The sequence below is a fragment of the Ceratotherium simum genome, chromosome 2 (genome assembly GCF_057802395.1).
Source record: "Ceratotherium simum simum isolate JZ-2026a chromosome 2, ASM5780239v1, whole genome shotgun sequence".
Taxonomy (NCBI): domain Eukaryota; kingdom Metazoa; phylum Chordata; class Mammalia; order Perissodactyla; family Rhinocerotidae; genus Ceratotherium; species Ceratotherium simum.
This window is the reverse complement of record NC_141901.1, coordinates 9,962,504-9,977,428: the sequence shown is the minus strand read 5'-3', so window position 1 is coordinate 9,977,428 and position 14,925 is coordinate 9,962,504. Positions and strand designations below refer to the sequence as shown.

Genomic DNA, 14,925 nt, shown 5'->3' with positions numbered 1-14,925 from the left:
AAATAATTAGCGCCTCAACTGCAGGTTAGTTTAATTAAATATCTGATGGATAAAATGTAATAAGAAGTATGTATAATTACTGTGCAGGTCTTAAAACACAGTTTCAGGCTTGCTACAGCCAAGTAAGAGACAAATAAATATGACTTGGTACCTGAGTAAACTCAGGCTGTCTGTCTGGTCTCGAACCTTCATCTCGATAACATCGGGCAACCTGAAAATACCTACAATTGAAAAATAGCATTAATTGAGTCATGATTCCAGGAAGACACACACTTTTCCCCAAAGTTCATGGCAATGTAGGCTTATGAAATAAATTAATAATGATACCTAAAGGACATAGGAAATTTTGAAATTATTTATGATATTCTAATCAGACACAAAACTGCCCCGTGAGAAGTTAACTATTCTATATAATGTTTTAAAAATATACAATGGCACCTTTGGATATTCATATACTACACCGGCATGCAAGGCAGTCCATGTTTCTTTATACTCTTTTGCTTCAGCCAAATTGAAATACTTATTGCTCCAGGAATTCACTTGAGCTTTCCTATGCTATACCATTCCAGCTCTCATCTTCATCTGCTGAAAGACACCTCTGTCCTAGAAGGCCTAGTTCACAAAGTTTTCTATAATATTCCTCAAAACAATATAATTTCAAACCTCTTAATACCTAGTTTACAACTCTCAATGCACTTACATTTTGGTTTATATCACAGTTGGTCTTATTTATTACCCTATCCTGCCTTATTAGATTCATTAACTCCTTGAGAGAACAACCTGTTCTTTTTTGTTTTTAATCTCCTGCCACACCTACTAGCATAGAGCTTTGCACACTGTGGCTACCCAATAAATATTTACTAAAAGACAACTATAAATTTTGAGGGTATTTTACAAGTACTTTCCAAACTCTCATACCTTTCCTAACTTTCTTTTAAGAGATCAGACAACTTTGTGTTTCCGTTTTCCCTTTTTTTTTCTCTTTTCCTTTACTGACAACTACTAGCATAAAGAGAACTCACCTGTCTAAACCACCAACCATTAGAAGCTGCTTAAACTGTTGAGGGCTCTGAGGGAGAACATAAAACTTCCCAGGTTCCCTGGATGGTATTACAAACTCTTTTGCACCCTTTTAACAAGAGAGAGGGAGAGCAGAGATATTATTAAAAAAACAAACCCAAGGACTAGTACAAGTTGATACTTCAGCTCATCAATGAAATTAACTAAAGAGCAAAGTTCCCATGATGACAGAGATCATTTCTTTCTCATCTTTTAGTTCTTCACACATAGTAGGCTTTAAAAAATGTTTGTACATAGTACGTATTTAATGTATGCTTGTTGAAATGAATTCTCAATTCTGTTACTAGCTAAAATAATTCTCTGCATCAATTCGTATTCAAGTAATTCCTAATTGCTTTTCTAATTAAACCATAGTTTTATAAGGCCATAGACTGCATAAATAAACATCAATGTTTAGAAATGTCAGTTCTCAATGAACAAGGAATATATTTTTAAGGAACCAATTCATTATTATTTTGCATCTATAAACCTCAAGGGAAAGAAAACATGTAGAATAAAATGATTCTGACTCAAAATACCAACCCAGAAAGCTGGCACATCAGCATCATAGCAGAATGATTACATTCTCCCCGCTAAGATACAACAAAAAGTACTTTCATATAGCAACAGAGGACACTCACACAACACAAAAGACGTCTGAGAGACTCATGCAGCCATACACCTGAAGGTGGAGGTGCTGGAACCCCCGGACGAAGTGGAAGGAGGTAAGGGGATCTCCTCTCCCTCCCCAACAGCAGTGAGCCTGGGCTCTGGACTGCGCACTGCTCTGAGATGAGAGGGGGGAGGGGCATCCCTCCGCAGGAACACCTTTGCTCTCCATTCCCTCACAGCCCGTGGGAAAGCCCCACACAGAGGTGACTATGCTATTGCTGGGGTGTCTTCATCAAGCTAGCACTCCAGGAGCGCAGATAGCGAGGGCAGAGCAAGAACACTCCTGGGATCATGCAGGTGAAAGAAAGCGCCCCTCCCCCCACCCGGTGCTCCAGCTCAGCTGGTCAGCCAGAGCACCCATGCAGAGGATAGAAAAGCAGCAACTCTGACCCAGTGAGCTGTGGATCGCAGCGGGCTCAGAATACTCAGCTCTTGACCCCCACCCAGTGTTTGGCAGGTGGAAGCTGCAACCAGATACTATCAGTATGCAGAGGCACAAATCCACGCTGTCAAACAGTATGAAAAACTATATTAAATCTCCAGACCAGAAGGGAAATGAGAAGCACCCAGAAATCAATCCTGAAGGCACAGAAATTTATAATCTAAATGACAGAGAATTCAAAATAGTTATCATAAAAAACTCAACGAGTTACAAGAAAATACAGATAGACAGTTCAACGAAATCGTGCACTTCTTCACAAAAGAGATTGAAACTATAAAGAAAAACCAGAAACTATAAAGAAAAACCAATCAGAAATGTTGGAGATGAAAAACACAGTGGATGAGACAAAGAAAAATCTAGACTCCCTGAATAACAGAGCTGATATTATGGAGGAGTGAATCAGCAGTCTGGAGGACAGAAATATAGAAATGCTTCAGATGGAGGAGGAGAGAGAACTAAGACCAAAAGAAATGAAGAAATTCTCCAAGAAATATCCGACTCAATTAGCAAATGCAACAGACAAGGATTATAGGTATTCCAGAGGGAGAAGAGAAGAAGAATGGAGCAGAAAGCTTGTTCAAAGAAATAATAGGTGGGGCCAGCCTGGTGGCGCAAGTGGTTAAGTGCACGCACTCCGCTGCAGTGGCCCGGGGTTCACCAGTTCGGATCCCTGGCATGCACCGATGCACCGCTTGTCAAGCCATGCTGTGACGGCGTCCCATATAAAGTGGAGGAAGATGGGCATGGATGTTAGCCCAGGGCCAGTCTTCCTCAGCAAAAAAAAAACAAAAAAAAGAGGAGGATTGGCAGATGTTAGCTCAGGGCCAGTCTTCCTCACAAAAAAAAAGAAAAGAAAAGAAAAGAAATAATAGCTGAGAACTTCCCAAACCTGGGGAAGGAGCTGGAAATACAAGTGAAAGAAGCCAACAGAACTCCTAACTATATCAATGTAAAAAGACCTTTTCCAAGGCAAATAGTAGTAAAACTGGCAAAAGTCAATGACAAAGAAAAAATACTAAGGGCAGCAAGGCGGAAGAAAATAACTTAAAAAGGAACTCCTATCAGGCTTTCAGCAGATTTCTCAGCAGAAACCTTACAGGCTAGGAGAGAGTGGAACGATACATTTAAAATTCTGAAACACAAAACCTTTCAGCCAAGAATACTCTATCCAGCGAAAATATCCTTCAGATATGATGGAGAAATAAAAACTTTCCCAGATAAACAAAAGCCAAGGGAGTTCATCACCACAAGACCCTTGCCTACAAGAAATGGTCAAGAAGGCCCTTTCATAACTTGGAAAAAAAAAAAAAGAAAGGAGTTACAAAGCCTTGAGCAAGGAGATAAATAGGTAGGGGAAAACAGAAACTTACAGTTCTCTATCAGAACAGGTTAGCAAACACTTAATTGTAACATTATATATAAAGGGAAGGAAAACACCGAAAATGAATATAATCTTGTCATTTTAACCACAAACTCACAACAGAAGATGGAATAGGTTGTGAAAATAATAACTTAGAAGGGGAAAAGGAAAGAGATGGAATCCGCTTAGTCTAAGGAAATAAGAGGCTATCAGAAAATGGACTATCTCATCTACGAGATTTTTTAACATAAATCTCGCGGTAACCACTAAACAAATAATCAGAACAGAGACACAAATGATAAATAAAGAGAAAACTAAGAAAACCATCATAGGGAACTACCAAACTGAATCCACAGTCCGAAATACATGAGACAAGAAACAAAGGAAATGCAGAAGAACTGGAAAACCAGCGATAAAATGGCAGCATTGAGCCCTCATATATCAATAATCACTCTAACTGTAAATGGATTGAATTCTCCAATCAAAAGACACAGAGTGGTGGGATGGATTGAAAAACAAGACCCAACAATATGCTGCCTCTAGAAAACACATCTCAACTCTTATTCAACATAGTACTGGAGGTTTTGGCCAGAGCAATTAGGCAAGAAAAAGAAATAAAAGGAATCCAAATAGGCAATGAAGAAGTGAAACTCTTGCTGTTTGCAGATGACATGATTTTATATATAGAAAACACTAAAGAATCCATCAGAAAACTATTAGAAATAATCAACAATTATACAGCAAAGTTGCAGGGTACAAAATCAACTTAGAAAAATCAGTTGCATTTCTACAATCTAATAATGAACTAACAGAAAGAGAACTCAAGAATACAATCCCATTTACAATTGCAACAAAAAAAATAAAATATCATTTATTAAATGACACATTTAACCAAGGAGGTGAAAGACCTATACAATGAAAACTAAAAGACATTATTCAAAGAAATCAAAGAAGACACAGAGAAATGGAAAGATATTCCATGCACATGGATTCAAAGACTAAACATAGTGAAAATGTCCATACTACCTAAAGCAATCTACAGATTCAATGCACTCTCAATCAGAATCCCAATGACATTCTTCACGGAAATAGAACAAAGAATCCTAACATTCATATGTGGCAACAAAAGACCCCGAATAGCTACAGCAATCTTGAGAAAAAAGAACGTAGCTGGAGGCATCACAATTCCTGACTTCAAAATATACTACAAAGTGATAGTAATCAAAATAGCATGGTACTGGTACAAAAACAGGTACACAGATCAATGGAACAGAATTGAAAGCCCAGAAATAAAACCTCACATCTATGGGTAGCTAATCTTCAACGAAGGAGCTAAGAACACACAATGGAGAAAGGAAAGTCTCTTCAATAAATGGTGTTGGGAAAACTGGGTAGCCACATGCAAAAGAATGAAGTAGACCATTATCTTCCACCATACACAAAAATTAACTCAAAACGGATCAAAGACTTAAAGGTAAGACCTGAAACCATAAAACTCCTAGAAGAAAATATAGGCAGTACACTCTTTGACATGAGTCTTAGAAGGATCCTTTCGAATACCATGTCTACTCAGAGAAGGGAAATAAAAGAAAAAATAAACAGGTGGGACTTCATCAGACTAAAGAGCTTCTGCAAGGCAAAGGAAACCAGGAACAAAATGAAAAGACAACCTACCAACTGGGAGAAAATATTTGCAAATCATATATCCAACAAGGGGTTAATCTCCAAAATATATAAAGAACTCACACAACTCAACAACAAAAAAACAAACAACTCAATTAAAAAATGGGCAGAGGATATGAACAGACATTTTTCCAAAGAAGATATACAGATGGCCAATAGGCATATGAAAAGATGTTTAACATCACTAATCATCAGGGAAATGCAAATCAAAACTACACTAAGGTATCACCTTACACCCATTAGAATGGCTCTAATCACCAAGACAAAAAATAACAAATGTTGGAGAGGTTGTCGAGAAAAGGGAACCCTCATATGCTGCTGGTGGGAATGCAAACTGGTGCAGCCTCTATGGAAAACAGTATGGCGATTTCTCAAAAAATTAAAAATAGAAATATCATATGACCCAGCTATCCCACTACCGGGTATTTATGCAACAAACTTGAAATCAACAATTCAAAGAGACTTATGCACCCCTATGTTCACTGCAGCATTATTCACAATAGCCAAGATGTGGAAGCAACCCAAGTGCCCACTGACTGATGAATGGATAAAGAAGATGTGGTATATATATACAATGGAATACTACTCAGCCATTAAAAACAGACAAATTTGTCCCATTTGCAACAACATGGATGGACCTTGAGGGTATTATGTTAAGCGAAATAAGCCAGATAGAGAAAGACAAACATTGCAGGATTTCACTCATATGTGGAAGATAAACAAACACATGAACAAAGAGAACAGATCTGGGGTTTCCAGAGGGGAAGGAGGTTGGGGGGTGGCCATAATGGGTAAAGGGGCACATATATATGTTGACTGACAAATAATAATGTACAACTGAAATTTCACAATGTTATAAACTATAATGGCCTCAATTAAAAAAAAATACTGACCCATATAATTTTCTCAACTTTTAATAAAACCTAGTTAATGTGACCATCCTGAGGCAGTAAAATAAATAAAAGAAATAGAACCAAATGAATACAAAAGCAAAGTGGTCCAGTTTCATAACTAATAGGACATTATTAATGAATCAGTAGGCTGATTTAAGGAATATACATACCCCCGGAGTCCTCTTAAATAATGTTGGTGTTTCTATATCCACAAACCCTAAAAAGAGAGAAACTTCAGTACAGGAATTTGTCATATATAATGTCTACAGTACAGTCCAACAAATCTGATGCATCCTCTAATCAGGAATTTTGACTGAAATAAGTTACCATGCCTCCTGATATTGGTTTCTACAAATCCAAGAAGGTAGCTGAAGATTTTAATAAAATCCTATTCTGTTCAGAAAGTTGATACTTTTGTCATGAAATAATTCTATTTGATAGATCCTTGTCTAGTGAATTGTTCTGGTTTGCTAAATGTTCTGCTAGTGTAGCAAAAATAACACAAATACTGTGGTAGAAAAAACCCAGGATTGATTAAAGAGTCTAATTTAATTCACATGACATTTCTGAGCTCCCAACAAATGATGTATAAATGTGATAAAGAATTAAGAAAACCTACAAATAACAACCAAAGGGCTGTCCTACCTTCAGCAGTGATGGAAAAAATTTAAACAATGAAACAGGCACTATCACCTTTAAAAGGCTATATCTGTGACCCAGTAGGGAACTAAATTATGATCCAGGACAAAATATCTGGAAATTAACCTTTCTTCAAAAACTGGGTTACACATTAAGTGAATTCCAGACCTCTGGCAACATCTGACCCACTGATGCTAAGGAGAGGATACAATAAAACTGCTGAATAAAACAGAAGAGACGCAATAAATAAAATCTTTAAAAAAAAAAAAAAAAGGGCTGGCCCTGTGGCTTGGTGGTTAAGTGCGCGCGCTGCGATGCTGGTGGCCCGGGTTCGGATCCCGGGTGCGCATCGAGGCACCACTTCTCCGTTCATCCTGAGGCCGAGTCCCGCATACAGCATCTAGAAGGATGTGCAGCTAGGACATACAACTATCCACTGGGGCTTTGGGGGGAAAAAATAAAATAAATAAAATCTTTAAAAAAAAAAAAAAAAAAAAAAAAAAACAGAAGAGACGCTAAAAAGGTCTAAAGAACAGTCAGGCATTTCCCTTACCATGTAGATTACAGAGATATTCCCGCATTTTCATGACCATCTGGGACCTCAGCCGCAGGTTATACTGCATTTGGAAGCTACGCAAGTCTAAGTAGCGATACTGCAAACGAAGAGCCTCTGTTTTCTAAACAAATTTAAAGATTTTTATGTTTAAATATTTTTCAAATATTAAAAAAGATATTAACTTTAGATACAGAGGTTGAATTTTCATACACTTTAGCTCTATCTTTAGCTTCCACCATTTGTATATACACCACCGTTCTTAATTTCCACAACTTCTAAGTTTGTTATTAGTATAGATTCCACATTTTTTACTACTCATTATTAACATCACCCTTCACTGATTGAAATTGACCTACCTTACTAAACATTTATCCATTCATTTAAGCCTGTAGTTGAGTCTTGAAAAAAAATTTAAAGATTTCAAAGATGTTTTAAAAATATACACCAGAGTAAAAAACAGCTATGATTTTATCACCTGAATTGGATGACAAGTGTAAGAAATGCAAGGGAATGGCAGAGGGACTCTCCAGGCTCCCCTAGTAGGAACATGGTAAGAAGGTTTGCTTATTGTCCAGGCTGTCAATCTCTGCATCCCTCTTTGTTTTTTTTTTTTTTTTAATTTTTTGTTTATTGCAGTAACATTGGTTTATAACATTGTAAAAATTTCAGGTGTACATCACTGTACTTCTATTTCTGCATAGATTACATCACGTTCACCACCAAAATACTAATTACAACCCATCACCACACACATGTACCGAATTATCCCTTTCACCCTCCTCCCTCCCCCCTTCCCCTCTGGTAACCACCAATCCAATCTCTGTCCCTATGTGTTTGTTTATTGTTGTTATTATCTACTACTTAATGAAGGAAATCATGCGGTATTTGACCTTCTCCCTCTGACTTATTTCACTTTGCATTATACCCTCAATGTCCATCCATGTTGTCACAAATGGCTGGATTTCATCGTTTCTTATGGCTGAGTAGTATTCCATTGTGTATATATACCACAGCTTCTTTATCCATTCGTCCCTTGATGGGCACTTAGGTTGCTTCCAAGTCTTGGCTATTGTGAATAACGCTGCAATGAACACATGGGTGCATGTACCTGTACAAATTGGTGTTTTCAAGTTCTTTGGATAAATACCCAGCAGTGGAATAGCTGGATCATATGGTAGTTCTATCCTTGATTTTTTGAGGAATCTCCATACTGTTTTCCATAGTGGCTGCACCAGTTTGCACTCCCACCAGCAGTGTATGAGAGTTCCCTTCTCTCCACATCCTCTCCAACACATGTTGTTTCCTGTCTTGTTAATTATAGCCATTCTGACGGGCATCAGGTGATATCTCATTGTAGTTTTGATTTGCATTTCCCTGATAGTTAATGATTTTGAACATCTTTTCATGTGTCTGTTAGCCATCTGTATATCTTCTTTGGAGAAATGTCTGTTCAGGTCCTTTGCCCATTTTTTAATTGGGTTGGTAGTTTTTTTGTTGGTAAGATGCATGAGTTCTTTATATATTGTGGAGATTAAGCCCTTATCAGAAGTATGGTTTGCAAATATCTTCTCCCAATTGTTAGGTTGTCTTTTCGTTTTGTTGATGGTTTCCTTTGCTGTGCAGAAGCTTTTTAGTTTGATGTAGTCCCATTTGTTTATTTTTTCTATTGTTTCTCTTGCCCGGTCAGACGTGGTGTTTGAGAAGATGTTGCTAAGACTGATGTCGAAGAGCGTACTGCCTATGTTTTCTTCTAGAAGTTTCACAGTTTCAGGTCTTACATTCAAGTCTTTAATCCATTTGGAGTTAATTTTTGTGTATGGTGTAAGGTAAGGGTCTACTTTCATTTTTTATGCTGACAACTTTTTTAAAAAGTCCTTTCCCCTGGAATACTTTATTTCTTTGAGACTAGAAATAGAAATAAAAGAACTATCTATCACTTCTCTTTCTGAAAGGTTATCTGGGGGAAAATTGTATATTTCCTTTTTCTCCTTTCACAACAAGGTCAACTCTGTAATTATATTGCTTTTTCTAATTAAAAGATTAACTACTGAGGGGCTGGCCTGGTGGTGCAAGCGGTTAAGTGCATGCGCTCCACTGCAGCGGCCCGGGATTCGCCGGTTCAGATCCCGGGCCCGCACCGACATACCGCTTGGTAAGCCATGCTGTGGTGGCGTCCCATATAAAGTGGAGGAAGATGGGCACGATGTTAGCCCAGGGCCAGTCTTCCTCTGCAAAAAAAGAGGAGGATTGGCAGATGTTAGCATGGGGCTGATCTCCCTCACAAAAAAAAAAAAAAAAAGATTAAGTATTGGGAACTTAAATGGAAGACTAAGTGGCTACGCAATTAATTTAAAAATCACTTTAGGGCCGGCCCTGTGGCTTAGCGGTTAAGTGCGTGCGCTCCACTGCTGGCGGCCCGGGTTCGGATCCCAGGCGCACACCGATGTAGCGCTTCTCCGGCCATGCTGAGGCCACGTCCCACACACAGCAACTAGAAGGATGTGCAACTATGACATACAACTATCTACTGGGGCTTTGGGGGAAAAAATAAATAAATAAATAAAATTATTAAAAAAAAAAATCCCTTTATAGATCAGTTTACAAATTAGGTATATACAGGTCTACAACTGTAGATACTTGTAACAAAGCTAAAAATTATCTGGGTGTACTTACCCTGTGCTGTCAACCTCATCAACCTCTCAAACTTTGGTAAACAAAAATTACGGTAATCATATTTATATGCTTGGGAAGTATAGCAAATATTTTATCACTGTTAGAGACTTAATAGATGCAGAATCTCTTATGCTATCTGGCCATTTCCAAGCTAGACATAATTTCCTTTCAAAATGTACAACAATAGCAACAAAAAAACTTGAACAAAATAACACTTCAAGTCTTTAAGACAGAAGCATGTTTCAAGCTGTCTGAAAAAACAGTCTAGGTGTTTAGGAACTGCAACAGCTTAACGAACTGTTGCTATTTAAGAACAGTTCACCAAGAAATTGCAGAGCAAACAGAACAACTCAGGACACATCTACAGTCACGCATTGCTTAATAACAATGATATGTTCTGAGAAATGCATCATTAGGCGATTTTGTCATTGTGTGAACATCATAGAGGGTACTTTCACAAACCTAGATGGTATAGCCTACTACACACCTAGGCTATATGGTACTACTCTTATGAGACCACCATTGTATATGCGGTCTGTTGTTGACCGAAATATCATGTGGCGTGTGACTGTATAATAAAATGTTTAATTTTGTAAAAGTTAAACTTTTTCTTTAAAAAACTCTGAAAATATTTTCCTGGTCATCAACATTTTCTAGATAGTCCATTTTATTAATAACAGAGCATGGTACCTTCACAAAGTCTTTAATTTCAAAAGGCAGCTTCTTGCAGGAATTCAGAAGTTCAGCTGTTTTAACTTTGATTTCAATCTCACCTGTTGGCATTTTCTTAAAGAGAGAGAGAGAAAAGACTTACTTTAAAAATCACTCATCAGGACAGGTACATGATGAACATTTGTAAAACACATCCATTTATTTACATATGTAAAATGTGAGGGTGCTTATAGTATACAGTCTAAAGCATAAATGTCTGCATGATTTTGACATTCTTATGCAATCTGTGGCTGATGTGCTTGTTAACAAATGTCTTAACATGCATATTTGTTTAGGTGTGTATGCTTGTAGTGAAGATTTTGAAATCGGTAGGTTCACTCATAGACCCTACGGAGCTTTAGTGCCTGATATGTAACAGGTGCTCAGTCTCTGTTGCCTGAAGGTGTAGACAGAGAGTGCAAATGTACACAGGTAAAAGGTACATAGACAGTCTCTAAACTACTAACTGGATTCTCTTGTCCTGGAGGTCGGGAAATTACTGTCCCAGACACTTGCACCACAGATTCCACAGGGGCTTCACATAAAATCTTCTTCACAGAAGCAGCTGACTACAAAATAAGATGGAAAAACAGTTCCAAGAAACAAATGAACTTAAAGGAATTTGTAGTAACTGTAGTCTATGGTTTAGAAAAATGTTAATACCCATAGCTTAATTGCCATAAATACTGGGGCTGCCCTTAATGACTTTATTAAAGAATTTGGTAAATTGCACCCCCATTTTGACTCCACCTAACACAGAAAGTAAAATTAGTAGCTAAGAGTTTAAAAATTTTTTCCTTAAAGGAGAATAAGGAGAAGAATGACTTAATGCAAACAAATTCCACATACTTTAAAGGCACCTGTCTCCAGGGTTAGTCTTAGGGACTGTTAAATCCAATAGCTATAATGGAGTCCAAAGTGAAAGGAGTGCTCCTGGGTTAACTATGCTCATCTCTGGATCCCGTCCCTGAAAGATAATCCATTGTTCTTTACTTATTTCAAACACTAAGAGCTGAGTAAATAATATTTTTCTTCAGCACACAAGCATTTGTAAACACTATCACAACAGAAACCAATGCTGTCCAATATGCATGACGAGAGTTCTTTATTTTACCTAATTTTAATGGTAATTATTTTCTGAGCAGGTAGTACCTTCACATGGCTCAAACTTCAAAGAGTACAAATAGATATACAGTCTCCCAAATATATAAAAGTCTCCCTCCCATCCTTGTCCTCCAGCCCCTTAGTTCCCCTCCCCAGAGGTACCCAATGTTGCCAGATACTTATGGATTCTTCCAGGTCCATTTCATAAGATACACACACAGAGGCCCTTGTTTTTAGAGATAATAGCACTCTACATGTTCTGCTGTATCTGCTTTTTCATCTAACAATACACCTTGGATTTTTTCCATATTAGAATATAAAGAGCTTCTTCAATCTTTTTTCTACGGTGTAAGGATGTATATTATTTTTTATACCAGTCTTTTATTGGGGAACATCTAGGTCATTCCCAATTTTTTTCTATTAAAAATAATCCTGCAATGAATAACCTTGTATTTATGTCATTTTGTATCTGTGTTAAGTCTAGGTGTAAGATAATTGCAAGATAATTGACTAGAAGGGGAATGAATGGTTCAAAGGATATATGCATTTATAGTTTTGAAATTGCCAAATTACCCTCCATAGAGCTAGTGCCAATTCGTACTCCCTCCAGGACTCTATGAGCACTTGTTTTTCCAAACACAGGGTGTTGTCAATCCAGTGTTTCAAAAATAACAATTCTGTGTAGATTTAATTCACATTTCTCTACCTATGAGTGAGGTTGGGCATATTTTCCTATGCCTATAAGCCATTTATATTTTTTTTTCTGTAAATTTTATGTTCATATCCTGGGTTCATATTTCTACTGGGTCAGTGGTCTTTTTTTTTTTGATTTGTAGTAGCCTTTTAGATATTAGAGAAATTAGCCCTTTGTCTGTGATATGAGTTGCACATATTTCTTCCTGGTTTGTCATTTGTCTTAATGTTGCTTATGGTAGTTTTCAGTTTTTACTAACAATAAACTTCTGAATTGAAAACCTCAAACATACTTATCCAACATACTTAGCTTATTCTAACCACAGCCATCCAAGAGGCTTTCAGATAGCAGTAGGCGCCCTTCTATTACCTCATCCTGGGGAATGACAACTTGAACAAGCCCGTGGAAATCTCTTAGGACCAGGAAGGTGTTTTGCCTGATTAATGAAGAAAATGAACATGTTAGGATAAAATCTCTGAGCCCAAAATTTAAGCAGGCAAAAGAAATTAAACAAACAAAAAACCCCATGCAATTTCTCATGTTCCTTTTTTATAATAAATAATTATGTGCTTTCATTAGCTACACTCATGCAATTACCTATGTAGCCTATTAATGAAAAAACAGACTTTTTTCATTTTCAATTTCAATTTTTATTGGCTATATATACAGCTTACTAATGTTACCCCGATGGCTCATTAATGAAAAGGCAGATTTTTTTTTAATTTTTAATTTTCTTTGGCTTAAGGCTTTATAAGAAAATTTTATTAAATTTGGAAACTTTCCACATATTAAAACCCAAAGGTAATATTTTAGAATATTAAAAACATCTTTTTGGTCATTTTTGGAATTAGCAATATAAGGTCTTTTCTCTTTCTAAAAAAAATATAATCTAAAATTTTCTAGAAGAGGTTTAACTACTAATTTAATACCTCTATAAACCATCAAAAGGTCCCCCAAATCCTAACATTTCAGCATTTAACCTACATTTCTCATACTGTCCTTAGTATCACGAAGAAGTACAGAAAGCCTCCTCAGATGTAGAGTTTAGGAGATAAAGTCACCAAATTTAGGGGTCAAATATCTACCCATTTGGGACATATTCTTTAGGAAGACCACACAATCTATGTATTTTGGATCTCTTCATTGTGAATCAATTTACTATTTAGGTATATTCTGGAATTTAGAGATGAACAACAACAACAAAATGGGCTCAGATAATCTTAAGGAATCATTGTTCACGTTTTTAGGCTTTTTGTCCACCTGAATTTAGAATAAAATAAGCTTTTTCATGCTATCAAAGCTTACCAGCTGGCCCATTCCCAATTACTGGTCCCAGGAACTCTTCAACCTTAGTAAGCCAAGGGACATTTCAGTCCATTTGGATCACACTTCATTATTATATCCTTCAACAGATGTTACCGGTCCTTACTAAGAGTGACACTACTTGTGTCTTTCAAAACAAAAACAAAACTGAAAATTCAATGAATTCTGAGAATCCTGCAGGAGTTTCAAAGCTTTTATTTTTCTGACCAGTTGAAAATTAACAAAGGTTTGGAACTGTCTTAGGAAACCAACCACCATACATTCTTTTTTTTGGGGGGGGGGCGGAGATCAGCCCTGAGCTAACATCCATGCTAATCCTCCTCTTTTTGCTGAGGAAGACTGGCTCTGAGCTAACATATTGCCAATCCTCCTCCTCCTTTTTTTTTTTTCCCCCAAAGCCCCAGTAGATAGTTGTATGTCAAAGTTGCACATCCTTCTAGTTGCTGCATGTGGGACGTGGCCTCAGCATGGCCAGAGAAGCGGTGCATTGGTGCACGCCCGGGATCCGAACCCAGGCCGCCAGTTGCAGAGCGTGTGCACCCAACCGCTAAGCCATGGGGCCGGCCCCCCACCATGCATTCTTAAACTGTCTGCCTTAATTTACCTTCGGTATTGAATCCATCCACATAAGGTCACTTCCTGGCCTAAGTGAGAAGAACGCAATTCTCCACACGTGTTGGTCCGGGCAACAAAGCTACTGAATTCTTAAAAAAAGAAAAGAGGAGGAAAAAAAAGGTAAGATTAGAAATATATCATTTGCAAACTGCTTTAAAAATAAAGACTATCAAATCACACCATCTTAGGTATTTCATGTCAATGGATAAAATTTATAAAGTAAGTTGAAGTATGTAATTTGATTCAATCACTATTAAATTTACCTGCAAATGTGTCAAAGCCAAGTTTTGCCTTGTGTTAGGAAATCTAATTTTTTTGATCATCTAGCATTTACATTGACCTAAAATTACCGTATTCTTAATAGTGCACATTTCTTCCCCAAATGAAATAGGATCTTAGGGATTATAGAAGTTCGATGGTGCAGTAACTGGCTTTATATGACTCTAGAGGGAAAGTCACTTGAACACTAGAAAACACTATTCAAAGTATTTTCAAGTGTGA

The 14,925-nt window shown here is 37.2% G+C and overlaps 1 protein-coding gene across 4 annotated transcripts in view; it reads right to left on the bottom strand.

The window, feature by feature from the left end:
• DARS2 (aspartyl-tRNA synthetase 2, mitochondrial) overlaps window positions 1-14,925 on the bottom strand; it is a 33,209-nt gene that overhangs the window by 17,298 nt on the left and 986 nt on the right. For 3 of the 4 annotated variants that reach the window (XR_015553971.1, XM_087438058.1, XM_004425026.3), the window contains exons 2-9: window positions 14,414-14,513; window positions 12,856-12,922; window positions 11,156-11,257; window positions 10,668-10,763; window positions 7,302-7,425; window positions 6,280-6,326; window positions 1,023-1,129; window positions 152-221 (exon numbers count right to left, since the gene is read on the bottom strand). Coding sequence is in view for 3 of the 4 variants with exons in the window: in XM_087438058.1 (XP_087294184.1) it covers window positions 152-221; window positions 1,023-1,129; window positions 6,280-6,326; window positions 7,302-7,425; window positions 10,668-10,763; window positions 11,156-11,257; window positions 12,856-12,922; window positions 14,414-14,513 (713 nt within the window). In the remaining variant the exon portion in view is untranslated. The remainder of the gene's footprint in view (window positions 1-151; window positions 222-1,022; window positions 1,130-6,279; window positions 6,327-7,301; window positions 7,426-10,667; window positions 10,764-11,155; window positions 11,258-12,855; window positions 12,923-14,413; window positions 14,514-14,925) is intronic. The other variant, XM_087438072.1, reaches the window with a different exon arrangement.